A 15596-nucleotide genomic window follows, 5' to 3' on the forward strand; every position below is an offset into this window, starting at 1 on the left:
GGGCGCATTATCCTGCTGGAAGAGGTCACTGCCATAAGTGAACACCGTTGCCATAAAGGAGCGTACTTAGTCTGCAATAATGTTTAGGCAGGTGATACGTGTCAAAGGGACATCCACATGAAGGCAATTCGGCTTGCCTTCTTTCTATAGTGTATACTAACTTCCATCTCTTCTCCAGGTGAGCGACTCACCCGGCCGTTCACATGCTGTAAATGAAATCATGAATCATCAGACCAGGCCCCCTTCCTTTATTGCTCTAAGGTAGAGTTCGGATGCTTACATGTGGATTGTAGGAGTTTTCAGGGGTGGACAGGTGTCAGCATGTGCACTCTGACCAGTCTTCGGCTACACAGCCCGAAACGCAAAAAGCTGCAATGCACTGGGTATTCTCACACCTATATATCATAGCCAGCAATTTTAGCAATTTGCGCATCAGTAGCTTTTCTGAGAGATCGGATTAGACAGGCTAGGCTATGCTTCTCACATGCATCAATGAGCCTTGGGCGCCCATCACCCTTTCCCTGGTTCTCCTTGCTTGGACCACTTTTGGTATGCTCTGAAAGGTCTGCATTAGAGCTGTATGCTCTTAATACAAAACAGTAGGTGATTTTTTTTTAGACTATTTGCAAAATAGCTTTAGATGCATTAGAGCAATAAAATAAAAGGTCTGCAAAGTTGTATATGCCCTTTAAGTTGCTATAGAGTGCTCTAAAATCGCAGCTGCGCAGCCGCACACTTTTTAGGGGAGCGAGTGTTTTCTTTTTTACTGCTTCTGCCTACTTCAGCAAAAATTGTTATGTTTGTGTTGTGTATACAATAGAGCAAGCAATAGTGCCACTTATGTAATTGCCTGGTTGACTACCTTGAGTTCATCGCCGCGGCCTTTTCACAGTTTACATGAACAGCGCTGTACACATCTGTAGCGGCTGTGCCTGGGTTTGCAGTTCCATACAAAAGTGCAATCCCTGGTACAGCTGCTACCAATGTGTACGGCGCTGTGACTGGTAAACAATAATGAGGCCGTGGCGACGGCCGCCACTGCCCCTACAGTCATCTGAGCGGCAGTGGTGTTGGGAGGCGGAACCCCACCGATCTGATATTGACAATCTATCCTAAGGATAAGGATCAATAAAGAATGACCGGATAACTCCTTTAAATTCTCTTATTTTAAAATACTAAAAGCCTATTAATTATTTTAAAAAAACAAAAACAAAAAAAAAAAAAACCCTATGGGCCAGATGTACGTTTCATACACCAGTCTTAGTCAGAAGCCCCTGGCAGTAAGATGTGAATAATTTATTAAAAGCAACACACCTCTTAATAAATTAGTCATGCGCCTAACTTTGAGATTTATGGCAGCTCTGAGATGCTGTGGAATTTTTTCTAGATTTTATGGCACCTTCTGGCATAAAAGTAAATATATCTAACAGGCCATGTTTACCTGCCCCTTTTAAGCCATGCCCCTTCCTTATAAAGTGCAAATTAACCTTAAAGGAAGGGTGTCGCGAAAAAAAATAATTTTATATCAATTTGCTTTTACTGTTTTATTTTTAAAAAAATTATTTATTTATGTGTTTGTGTTTTACTTTTTTTTATTTTCTAACTTTTTCTTCTTTATGGGGGCTGCCATTTTTTTTTTCATTTCTGTATGTGTCAATTAACAACACATACAGAGATGGAATACGGCACACACATCCCCATAGAGAATGCGAACGGGAGCCGTTCGCATTCACTATGGTGTACGCTGTCTGTGTGGGAACAGCGCATGCGCCGCTCCCACACAGTCCAAAAGGAAGGTCTTCGGCAGAGGGACATCCGGCACCATTTTCATGTGGTAACCGGAAGCCGCGGCCGGACAGTAAGATGACTACTTCCGGTCGCGGCTTCCGGACATGTGTTCTGAAGCAAGCACTAGGAGCGGAGGGAGCGGACGGACCGGAGGGAGCGGCGGCGGCAGGAGCAGGTAAGTTATGTCTGTGTTTGTTCGTGTTTTACTGTGTGATTACCACTCTATGCAAGCCTACTAACACAGTGTATTTGCTCAAAAAATGGCGACACACAGTGTAGGAGGTTTGTACATTCAATCCCCTCCTTTCTCCTGGCACTAGCCAGGATAAAGGAGGGGGGATTGTTTGAGGACGCTAGAGGGAGTGTGTCTTCTCAAATTTTGCAGCATAAAGCAATGTGGTTGCTTTACCACATGCCAATGCTGCAATTTTGGGAATTGCTCCCTCTAGTGACCAGCACAGGGAAATGTTATAAATTAGAATCTAATTTATAATATTTCCTGACTCGTGAAAAAATTAAAAAAATTAGAACAATGTTTAATTAAAAAAAATAAAAATAAAATTCTAGCGACACATTCCCTTTAACCTTACCCCCCTATTCTTGCCCTCCCTCCCCCTTGTTGCAACCTTGCTTTTGTGTCTTATGTCCTCTCTTTATATTCAAACTCCTTGAATGTAATATTAATTTCTTCTTGTGAGAAGAATAAAGTAGCCATTTCCTAACTTCTTATTAGATCTTATTTTTTTCCCCCATTCTTTCGTGCGCGCACTGTTTTTATATTCCAACATCAACAGTCTCTTTACTATGGTTCTAAAATGGATATCCATTGGAGGGGATGTATAAATCCAGTAGTCTAAAATGGTTTTCTTTGCAGCCATCAACATAAAATGTATACCATAGTCACTAAATGGAGTTTTATCCCTTGCATCTACATTATTGTCTAAATGTAAGATATTCGTCCATATATCCATGGATATTTGTGTCCCATTAAGATTATTTATTTTATCTGTTACTTCTTTCCAGAAGCTTTATATTCTCGGACAAAACCACAGTCCGTGAAGTAGATCAGCTTTCTCTTTATAAGATTTTGGACATTTTTGTTCGTATCCCTGGATATATTGCTGCAAGGGTTTATTAAATGCATAAGTGGTCTGGTGCATTATCCTCCAATACATTTATCTCCAGTTCTCGGAGGAGATTTCTCTAGTTACCCTTTGTAAAGCTTTAATAATACTCCCATATATTTCTTCTTCTCCTTGTCACGAGGATAGCATATTTTTCTACTTAAAGGGAACCTGTCACCAGCATTTCACCTATTGAACTTTACTTCTCCCTCACTAGCTGCTGCTATAAAAAGTTCATTGCCGTTATCCCCTCTCCTAAACTCCTCTTCCGACTGTAAATATCGGTCTGCAAACGTTTTGCGACTTTTATCGTAATTATGCGGTGTCCCTTTGTGCACACACCAAAAGAGGACATCAATGCACAAGCGCAGGATTTTGTGTGCTGGGGGAAGGCGAGGAGCTGTCAATCAAACTTAAGGAGGCGAAGTAAACTTGGAAAGACTTGAGGAATGAAGATCTGACTCTTTCCAAACGAAGATTTGACTCTTTTCAAATGAAGATCTGACTCTTTTCTTCTCATTAGCATATGATGTGGGAACACTAAAAAGCTAAATACTAAAGCTACAGAGCCGACTAAGAAGACAATTATAGGTTATATAGAAATGATTTTTCACCCACTACCACCAGGTATAGTCGGTTTAATAGGTGAAATGCTGGTGACAGGTTCCCTTTAAAGAGGCTCTGTCACTACATTTTAAGTGCCCTATCTTGTACATAATGTGATTGGCGCTGTGACGTAGATCACAGTAGTGGTTTTCATTTTGAAAAACAATCATTTTTGACGGAGTTATGACCTATTTTAGATTTATGCTAATAACTTTCTTAATAGACAACTGGGCGTGTTTTACTTTTTGACCAAGTGGGCGTTGTGGAGAGAAGTGTATGACGCTGACCAATCAGCGTCATAGACATCTCTCCATTCATTTACACTGCAGATACCGATCTTACTAGATCACTATGCGCAGCCACATACACACACACTAACATTACTGAAGCGTCTTGAGAGTGAATAGACATCACCTCCACCCAGGACGCGATGTCTATTCACAATCCCGACACTTCGGTAACATTTGTGTGGGACTTACAGCACAGCACATCGAGATCACGCTTGCTGTGTCATGAATGGAGAGAAGTGTATGACGCTGATTGGCTGATTGGTCAGCATCATACACTCCTCTGTACAACGCCCACTTGGTCAAAAAGTAAAAACACGCCCAGTTGTCTATTAAGAAAGTCATTAGTATAAAGCTAAAATTGTTCATAACGCCGTCAAAATTGATTGTTTTTCGAACTAAAAAACATTGCTGTTATCTACATTACAGCGCCGATCACATTATATAAGAGATAAGGCACTTATAATGTGGCGACAGAGCCTCTTTAAGTCCTATCCGTCTCGCTATATCCCCTTTATCTGTCCTCATCAATACTCCACCATATATCTCTGAAATATTATTTATTGATGCCTCCATCAGTTTTTTATATTCCCTATCTCCTGAGTATTTGTCTGTATTTTTTATGTCTTTTAACAGTTTCTCAAGTTTACCCTTTATTTTCATATAATGAAAGGAGTTTTTTACATTCAATATCCCTGTTTGTAACACCGAAAACATCTTTATTCTTCCCTATGTGTCTATAATATCCCCTATCTTATTGATTGCTTTTAATACCCATTCCATCCAAGTTTTCCTATCCAACAGTTGTCCAATAGTGGGAGTACATCTCAGCTCTAATTCGACACCAAAATAAATTGATTTTCTATATAGTCTTCCCCACCACATTGGAGTCCCTAAATAGGATGTCATTTCATTGCCCTTCTTTTGTTTCTGATGTTCTTCCACACATTAGACCTCTTAGAGATATTGGGTGTGCAAGGAGATCCTCTATTCTCTTATTAGTTCATTGAGACTTCCCCTCTCGCCATTTATAGATCTAAGGATACAGGCCCAATTATAAATTCTAATATTAGGCAGCGAAATACCTCCTCTTTTTTTTCCCCCTGTACAGACGTTCCGTTGCTACTTTAGGTTTCTTCCCTTTCTATATAAATTTTAAAAAACTGTTTTCCACTTTTCTGGTGTCTCTGCCTTTTAAAAGTAACGGGAGCATTTGCATAGGGTATAATAGCCTTGTGAAGCTGATCATCTTTAAAGATGACATCTTCCAAAAATAGAAAACGGTAATTCCTACCATTTTTTAGTTCTTGGTCTATTTTATTTATAATTGGGCCATAGTTGCTGTGATATATTTTACTTATATTTCTATTTATTTTTATTCTCAGATATTTTATCTCTTCTTTCCGTATATAGAGGTTCATTTTCTCATTCCAAGAGAGATCGGCTCCTTCAAATAACATTAAAACCATAGATTTTTTATTATACCCAGATAGCCAACCGAACCTCGCTAACGTCTTCATTACCTCCTCGACACTTCCTTCTATATTTTTTACATACATTGTTATATCATCCGCAAAGAGCGAAATTTTAATCTCTTCATCTTTAATTTTAACCCCTTCATTTTTAAATTTAAACCCCTTAAAAAAAAAAGCTACAAAAGCATTTCTAAAGACCTGGGTGTACAGCAATCCATGGTTAGACAAATTGTCAACAAATTCAGGACTGTTGTTACTCTCCCTAGGAGTGGGTGTCCTGTTATGATCACTCCAAGATCACAATGGGCAATCCTGACATTGGTTAGAAAGAACCCAAGGGCAACCGCAAAAGATCTACCAATATTCACTGGTATGAAACACCACTCTTAATAAATCTCCCCAATGGTTTAGAACATCTAGCATGGATTTATTAAACAAATGGTTTTCTCTTCTCTATCTTCTACCATCTCCATTTGTCTAACCGTTTATTAAACGGGACCTGTGTGGTCCCTCTTTTTAATTCAAAGGGACCAGACAGGGTCCCCGACACCCTCACTCGCGCCTGTGGATGGCTGTATAGTTTACTCACCAAGTGACCGATATTTCCCGTAAGTCCCATTTTTTCTAAAACCTGACCAGACCCAGAACACATTATTAAACGCCTTTTCTGCGTCAGATGATATCATAACCGCTTTGGGCATTAAATGTGTCCTGTGTCTGGTCAGTCAAGCACCGCTAGAGTCTTTCTAATATTTCTATTTCCTGCTCTACCTTTCACAAATCCATTTTGATGTTCTCCCACCAACCTGGGGAGAAATTATTTTAGTAAGGATTTTTATATCCTGATTTAGTAGTGAAAAGGGTCTTTATGATTCAGGCAAGGACAGATGTTTGTTATTCTTGCCAATCACTACTATATATGCCTAATCTGCCGATATCATCTTCTTATCTCCTTGAAATATTTCTTTAAAGGCCGATTGTAAGAGATCAATTGCTTTATCTTTCATTATTTTATAAAATTCTGCATTGTAATCATCTGAACCAGCTTTCTTCTTGTGGTCTATATAGATATTTATAGTAATTCATAAATACTTCTGCTATTTGGTCCGGTGAATTTACCAATCTGTTCTTATTATTTTTGATTACCTCAATATGTTGAGTTTTCTTATATCCTTTTGCTAAATTAGCTAGTAACCTCCCTGATGTATTTATAATATTTAGTGTCGGCCTTCAGTTTGTATTATTCCTTCTTTTCCAATAAATCCTGATATATTTCTTTGCTTGCTTGCTACTTGATCTTATTTTCACTACTGGGTTTCTCTGTGTATTTGTTGATTCTCCGCCTGAATGCAGCGGGCAGTGGCCGGGACCCGCATCAGACATTTATGGCATATCCTGTGGATATGCCATAAATGTCTAAGGGTATGTTCACACGAGGGCGTCCGTAACGGCTGAAATTACGGGGATGTTTCAGCCTGAAAACATCCCCGTAATTTCAGCCGTAACGGCATGTGCAGGCGCTAGAACGCCGCGTCAATTACGGACGTAATTGGCGCTGCTATTCATTGGAGTCAATGAATAACGGCTCCAATTACGGCCAAAGAAGTGACAGGTCACTTCTTTGACGCGGGCGTCTATTTACGCGCCGTCATTTGACAGCGGCGCGTAAATTACGCCTCGTGTGAACAGACAAACGTCTGCCCATTGCTTTCAATGGGCAGATGTTTGTCAGCGCTATTGAGGCGCTATTTTCGGACGTAATTCGTGGCAAAAATGCCCGAATTACGTCCGTAAATAGGCCATGTGAACATACCCTAAGATGGAAATACTCCTTTAACCCGTTAGTAGAAACAAATGCAGGTAAAAAATGGATCTTTTTGATGGCGCTGCTGTGTGGTGAGAATGATGTGGAACGGAGTCCCGAGTTATTAATAAGTTCAGTTTATTGAAAGTGGCTACGCGTTTCGACGATGAACAATCGTCTTCCTCAGGCCATGTACATATCAGAAAGGACACAACTTATATAACCTGTAGGTACAAATTAACATAATTGAAAAAAAAACGCCAAATCTGACGGGGTCAAGGTGCGATCTTGACGTCACTCCCGGTTTTTTAACCGTCTTTTTGTTCTTATTTCATTTAACCCGTTAGTGACCGCTCAACAGTGTTTTTTTACAGCGGCCACTAACGGGCTTTATTCCGATGCAATAGCCTTTTTACGGCGCTGCATCGGAATAAATAAACCAAGCAGGGAGACATTAAATGTCCCTGCTCTCAGCCTTTTAACCCCTCAGATGCGGCGCTCAATATCGAGCGCCGCATCTGAGTTGTTTTGGAGAGAGGGAGCTCCCTCTCATCCCACTTACACCCGGCGATAAGATCGCCGAGTGTCTGTCTTCTATGGCAGCCGGGGGGCCTAATAAAGGCTCCCAGGTCTGCCTGTAGTGTATGCCTGCTAGGTTATGCCTCTGGCATGACCTAGCAGATGCCTGTCCGTTTTACACTGACAGGCATGATTAACTGCAATACAGAAGTATTGCAGTGTATTATAAATGTGATCGAGTAATTGCATAGTGAAGTCCCCTAATGGGACTAGTAAAAAAGTGAAAAAAAAGTTTAATAAAAAGTGGAAAAAAAAAATGAAAAAAAATGAAAAAAAATTGCAAAACCCACTTTTTCCCCTTACAAACTGTTTTATTATTAAAAAACAAAATCAAGTAAAAAAGTTACACATATTTGGTATCGCCGTGTCCGTAACGATCCAAACTATAAACTTATTACATAATTTAAGCTGCACAGTGAACGTCGTAAAAAAATCAAATAAAAAACCATGCAAAAATTGCTGTTTTCTTTGAATCCAGCCTTAAAAAAAATTTGATAAAAAGTGATCAAAAAGTCGCATCTACTCCAAAATGGTACCGATAAAAACTACAAGTCGTCCCGCAAAAAAAAGCCCTCATACAATTGCATCGGTGAAAAAATAAAAAAAGTTATGGCTCTTCTAATATGGAGACACAAATACAAATAATTTTGAAAAAAAGTATTTTCACTGTGTAAAAGTAGTAATACATACAAAATCTATATAAGTTTGGTATCGTTGCACTCGTAACAACCCGCTGAATAAACTTATTGTGTTATTTATACCACACGGTAAACGGCGTCAGTTTAGGACGCAAAAAAGTGTGGCAAAATTGCAGTTTTTTTTCTATTCCCCCCTAAAAAAAGTTAATTAATAAATTCTATGTACCCCAAAAGGGTGATATTAAAAATTACAACTTGTCCCGCAAAAAAACAAGACATTATACAGCTATGTCGACGCAAAAATAAAAAAGTTATAGCTCTTTGAATGAGACGATGGAAAAACTTAAAAAATGGCTTGGTCATTAAGGTCTAAAATAGGCTGGTCACTAAGGGGTTAAACTAAAATTTTGAGCTTAGTTCTAGTTTGTTCTTTTGACCCCTTATAGATTTCACATCCTGGTCTAGAAATAATTTTTTTTCCATTATTATAATTACTCTAGCATCAAATTTCACTTTCAAAGCAAGAATGGAGTTATCGATTTCACAACAGCAGCAGAGTCCCAGGTGTACAAGGCCAAGAATGGGCATCTGACTGTGGTAAGTGACACATGAGGAAATACTGGTCATGTTTTACAAAATATCATTGGTGTACTTAAGTTTTATAAGTGTTGGAAATTATATCTGACCCGGATCTTAATCCAAACAAGATTTTGGTGTGATCTTTATCAAACAGATGTACTGCAGAAAGCATTTGTCATTCCCAATAAGGCTCGAGTCACATGCAATACTTACTGGAGCTAACATTATAGCATCCTGTGTCCCTGTGTGACAGCTTTAGTATGCTTGTCAACAAAATTTGACACCTAGCTCTAGGGTTTAAATAGCATGAAACAGTCAGCCCACCCAAACTAGCACAGACAACTAGGGAGGGGGAATGAGGGAAATTCGCAATAAAAATATAATTAGGATTTTATTGAAATACAAAACATCTAAGGGACAAAAGTTAGGAGAAAATGTTAAATTTGATTGACAATCGTCTTTTTGCGAACTATACTATATAAGTACGTAACGTGCAGAGTGGAGGGCTCCGTGTCTGTGTTTGACTCATAGGGCCAGTTCACACGTTGCGTAAATACTGCGGATTTTCCGCAACGGAATCCATTGTGGAAAATCTGCAGGAAATACAGTAGCAGCAAAGTGGATGAGGTAAAAGAAATCTCATCCACACGCTGCGTGAATACTGAGCGGAAATACCACTCAGAAATTTACCTGCGGTGCGGAAATTCATTGTGAAGCATGTCAATTGTCTTTACGTAAATGTTGTTTATATGAATTGAAATGGGGATGTAAATCCTGCATCAAATAGCAGTTGTTCTGTTTTTAGCGTCGATTCTGCCGCAAAAAACGGAACTCAGAAAAAAATAAATCAATTAAACTTACCTAGGAGTCTGTGTTTTATCCTCCTGGGATGACGCTTCATGTTACCGCCGCGGCAGCCAATAACAGGCTGTAGTGGTGGTCACATGGATGAAATGTCATCCCAGGAGGCCGGCCTGGATGACGTCAGAGGCCCGGCCTCCTGGGATGACGCTTCATCCCACATGACCGCCGCTGCAGCCAATCACGTCATCCCAGGAGGGCGGTCTGCTAGCTTGCCAGCTAAGTGCTGCAGTCTTTCGCAGCAGACATTCCGGGCGAAAAACTGCACCACAATTTGGTGCGCTTTTTCGCCCGGAATTCCTTGCGGCACACAGGGTGGAAGCGCTGCCTGCTATTACGCAGTGTATCCGCCTCGTGTGAACTCAGCCTTACTGTCTCATAATGATCCTGAGTTACAGCCTTTCTGCAGATTTACAGATTACTGCATGATTTCAGAGCAAAATCTCCCAGAATTCCTTGTTAGTTAATGTCTGCACAAACTTGGTGATATAGATTCTTGGAAGGGTCGTTTCACTGTAGGTAACTTATAGGAGGGACTTATAGGTGGAAGATCAGCTAAGCTGAGGACAAGCTTTATTTCATAATCATGCAGTAGAATTGTGAATACAGCTCTGGGCTGTTAGTACAGGCTGTAACTCGGGATCAGTATAAGATAATTTAAGCAATGTATTTACAAAGCTGCTCAACTTTTTATGTACGGTATATTATTTCTATATGTAAACTGAAAAATAAAGCTCAAAGTGATTGAAATTGCAATATATTTACTATATTGGGTATACGTAACAAACCTACTGGCTGGTTCATTGTATATTAGCAGGGTAGAAGAAGCAATTGTTTTTGAGAAGTACAAGCACTAAACAGAGGAAACACAATTATATGTAAAACGCATAAAAATGTATTAATGCATGTCTATATAGTTTGTCCTCAGAATACTCATGCTTGGCTCATTCCCCATGTTCAAACAAACTTACTTTACAATACTCAGGTTCTGTGTATAAGGCCTCCCACAAACGAGCGTGTTCGGTCCGTGATATACGGACCGTATGTCGGCAGCATTTCCCAGACCGAACACAGTGCAAGGGGGAAACTGTCCCGTACTGTAATCATGTTTTCAGTACGGGACAGTATTTCCATGGGGAAGTAGTGACACCTACTGTCATACATAAATAAATGTTTTTTTCTGGAGGCTCCTGCTTTAGCCAGTCACAGAATCATGAGAAGATCTCGTGACACAGAGATTTATTTATACACTCCTCAACATTGAAATCGCCACACCAAGAAGGACAAGCCGTAAGGTTATGTAAATCGAGGAAGTAGCAGGTGTCGCTAAGATCTCCAAGTGATCACATTTTCAATCACCGAGCTCCAATCTGTGGCATGTGGGAGGGGCATAAAACCAGATTGAAAGCAAAGTTGTTTTTTTAGCCACGTGAAATCTCAAAAATGAAATCAAGCGGTGTGGGATGATTGTGCGATGCCTCCTCATGGTCGACGTGCCAGTTATCGCCACTTGTTGCAAACAGAATCCTTGAACTGAGAGACCTTGGTTCATCACTCTGTCTGATGTATACGCACCAAGGCCGAGATGTCAGCACTGTTCAACATTGCGTGTCCCGGAGATTGGGATAACAACGAACGGGAATGACAGCAAGAGGTGCGTGGAGACTAACCACTTCATGGACAAATCTTCTGATTGGAAGAATGGCACGTAGTGATCTATTCTGTACTGCAAGTGAAATTGGACATCACATCCCAAGCCTAGGACAGCAACCAGTGTCGACACAAACCAGCAGAAGGCGTTTGCACGACATTGGGCTACGAGCCAGATGCCCAGCTACAGGTGTTTCATTGACCACACACCTCCGCTCTCAAAAGGCCATCATGGTGCACATCAAGACAGCTGTAATGGAAGTCTATCCTCTTCAGCGACGTGTCCCTTCACAAGGGAACGTCACACTGGTCCTACCCCGGGATTATGGTGTGGGGTGGCATAATTACAGTAGCCGGACTCCTCTAGTCTTTTATTCAGTTACGCTAATAGCACGGCGTTACATTAATTTGGACATGGAACCAGTGGTACGGCAGTGTCCCAAGAGCTGTTTTTTCAACAGGAATATATTAGGCCGCATGTTGCTCATGCTTCTGTGAGCAGCCTGCGTAGCCTAAACGTGCTATCATGGCCTGCAGCATTTCCAGACTTTTCTCCCATCTAGCACATCTGGAACATCATTGGTCTGAAATTGCAAAGGGAGCTGGCAGTAGCAAATCTTAATAATTTGCTTGCCCAAGTGCATTCAGCATGGCATAACATTCCTCAGACCACAATTAATAACCTCATTGACAGCATGCCAAGGCGTGTGTGTGTGTGTGTGTATTTTTGCGTGTTGCACCCGTACTCTATACTAGGGATGCACGCTGCATCGAAACTTCGATATTGTTTCGATACTCTGCATCCCCAAACGGTTCGATACCGTTATTTCATGTATTTCTATACTGAGCTGTGCGGTCGCACAGCTCAGTATTGTAAAACATAAATGTATGAGAGGGGGGCTGCGGCTGTGTAATACAGCCATTGTCGTCCTCCGGAGTCCTGATAACAAGTGCGCGGGGTCAGGATGATGCGATGCGGCCGGCGCGGCCCTGAAGACAGAACATGGCGGGCGCACTACAAAACACCCCCATGTTCTGTCTTCAGTGCCTGAACCGCCACTCATTAGTGCAGCGCCGGCCGCATCAGCTCATGCTAACCACGCACGCACTTCATGTCAGGAGCGGGGTAATGGTTGTATTACACAGCCGCAGCCCCGCTTTATAACAGCGGAGATCAGAGAAACCTCTCATCTCCGCCATTATTCCCGTGAATGCTGCGATCACAGCGGACTGCAGCATTCAGGAGAAAATGAGAAGGGGGATGCCCCTTGGATCACATCACAGGGAATTCCTGTGACGCGATTGAGGGACATACCATATATGGGCAGACAGCCCAGGGTCCATTGAAGGACCCCAGGACTGTCTTACCATATTTCCTGTTAGGGCATACTTAGGTATGTCCTAACAACTGCCTGTGTACTATCTGTACACAGGCTAATGTACTGTAATATAGATATATGCCAGTACAATAAAGTTTAAAAATAATGTAAAAACAAAGTAATGTTAAATTAAAAAAAACAATACACATTCACCTTTTTTACAATAAACATTACAATAAGTCTCAATACATAAAATATACACATTCAGTATTGGCGTGGCCGTAATAACCAGCACAATTTTTTTTTTTTGCATCATTTATGATGTGTACGCTGTAAAAAAATAAAATAAAAACTGCTTTCTATCACTTATTATTGTGGGGCACAAGGTGTGATGAATTTAACCCCCTTGTGCCTCACATTGAGGCTGGGTTCACACGACCTATCTTCAGACGTATTGGAGGCGTTTTACGCCTCGAATTACGTCTGAAAAAGCGGTTCCAATACGTCGGCAAACATCTGCCCATTACTTTCAATCGGCTTTACGATGTACTGTGCCGACGACCTGTCATTTTACGCGTCGCTGTCAAGACGGCTCGTAAAATTACAGCCTCGTCAAAAGAAGTGCAGGATATTTCTTGGGACATTTTTGGAGCCGTTTTCTCATATACTCCAATGAAAACCGCTCCAAAAACGGCTGTGAGAAACGAGAGTTGCTCAAAAAAAGTCTGAAAATCAGGGGCTGTTTTCCCTTGAAAACAGCTCCATATTTTCATACGTTTTTTATTAAGCGTGTGAACAAACCCTAATAGTAATTGACCCCATCATGTACCTTACATATTAACCCATTTTGACTGAGAAACATGATGGGGTTAATTACTATTAATGTGAGAGGAATGTGGAGGTTAAATTCATGATCACACAACACGCCACACATCAGAAAACGGAAGAACTTTTTTTTCTTTTATTACTGTTGGCAAAGTATCGAATTGATATCGAAATCGCAATACTAAACTAAGTATCGGTATCGAAGTCCAAATTCTAGTATCGTGACATCCCTACTCTATACTGAATAAATCAAGAGGTTTGGAATATTTTGTTTCCATTTTTTTATCATTTGCATATCATTAACATCTATCGATCCTGTGATTTCCACAATTCCAAAACTTTTCCTTCTTGGTGTTTCAATTTTATTGTTGAGGAGTGTATATTTCTCAGTATTATTTGCAATATGAGACAGAATAGATTAAGAGATGAATGGCTGGGATATTTTCCAATTTTTCGTGTGCATGTTCTTGGTTTATTGTTCCTTTAAAGCTACGTTCACTCTGCTTAGTTACATTGTACAAAAAAAATCAACTGAAAATGAAAAATAGCTATTGCTTATAATGATTTGGTCACATATCCGCAAACCTGGTTCCATTATTAGAACTGAATACCTGCCTAGAGTGGAGGTGCAAAGGCTTAGGCATCATTCACATGTTTGACTCCTTATTCTGTCCAAATAGAGTTGGTGCAGAATTCAGAGCCAATGTTACCAAGTCATCTATTTATTTAGAAGGCACCATAAACTTTTAGACCACAGTCCATATAAATTACATAGGGGTTTAAAGTGTAGCTAAACATTTGACAAACTTCTGACATGTCAGAAGTTTGGATTGGTGGGGGTCCGAGCACTGAGACCCCCACCAATCTCTAGAACAAAGCAGCTAAAGCGCTCATGCGAGTACACGCGCTCATCCGAGTACGGGCTCATAGACTTTCTATTGCGTCTGTACACCGATACATTTATTTCCGTAAACATCCGAACAGACACGAAGCGGCTGAACGATGGTAAGGACTTGAAAGTGTGATCCGAACAACTAGGTGGAAACTAAGGTAATCCCGAGGCAGCGAACATGCGAGACTAGAGAAAGCATTAAGCCGTTAACGGTGATTGATAGCTCTGTTGTGAAGGGGGGGGGGGGTGTTTAAATTTGAAGGGAGAGAGATTCTCAGTGAGAGTTGCAGCTTGTTAGCAGATATCTATAATAGTCCTGAGCAGGGGATCCCCCACTATGGTATTAATATGAAAAGGGGTTGTCTTACGAAAACCATTACTTACTGTAGCTGACCATTCTTATGTCAAAACCTTTCATGTAACTATTTTCTTATACAGCCTTACACCATAACTTGATGCAGACATTTGCCCTCTCTGTTTCAGACATCACCGAAATTAAAATCCTAATGAAGATCAGCATTATCGGTGGATGAAACCTATTACTGCTAGTACTGGGACTGTGGCACGAGCAGTTCGATATCTGAGGCATTACCAGTTATATTCACACTGATGGGAGTGATGCAGTTCCAACACGATGTGCTGTGCATTTCATGCAGTAAATATTAAGCATCCTCTGGCTTCCCACGCTACCATTCCTCCAGTTTAAAATAAATTGCCATTACATTGGGCCATGTAGTTTCTTCTTGCATTAGTTCAAAAGGTAAAAGCTTTCAAGGGCACTTATCAAGAAGAGCATCCTGCAGCTTAGAGGACACTTACTTGCACCCCATGGAAGTAGATCAGGTATTGGCATTCAATTGCTATCGAATGGGATCTTTTTGAGGATAAGTGACAAAATGTTGACATTACATAAATTGTTCTGTTTATCACCCTCCCCCCCAGGCTCGGTGTTTATGTGCCCCTGCATATTGTCCAGCAGCGTGATCCTCCAGGGTCACTTGCCACTCCTTGTCTGCTGCTGACCCCATCACCTCCCTCCGGGGGATCTATCTTGTTCTCCCTCTCACCCATTTGTTTACGTGTTCTCACACCTCTTCCACATGACCGTGTTCCGGCCGTGAAAAACGGCCTGAGTGTCGGCCGTATTTCCCAGCCTGACCACAGTACAG

General features: G+C 40.9%; 1 protein-coding gene across 1 annotated transcript in view; it reads left to right on the plus strand.

Annotated features, from left to right (window-relative positions):
- Nucleotides 1–15148, plus strand: part of MYO1H (myosin IH) — a 160818-nt gene extending 145670 nt beyond the window's left edge. Inside the window, exons 31-32 of the mRNA XM_075853654.1 lie at nt 8802–8898; nt 14911–15148. Of these exons, the coding sequence (XP_075709769.1) occupies nt 8802–8898; nt 14911–14934 (121 nt within the window). The 3' untranslated portion in view covers nt 14935–15148. The remainder of the gene's footprint in view (nt 1–8801; nt 8899–14910) is intronic.
- The last annotated feature ends 448 nt before the right edge of the window (nt 15149–15596 follow it).

This window comes from Rhinoderma darwinii, chromosome 1, assembly GCF_050947455.1.
Source record: "Rhinoderma darwinii isolate aRhiDar2 chromosome 1, aRhiDar2.hap1, whole genome shotgun sequence".
NCBI classification, from domain to species: domain Eukaryota; kingdom Metazoa; phylum Chordata; class Amphibia; order Anura; family Rhinodermatidae; genus Rhinoderma; species Rhinoderma darwinii.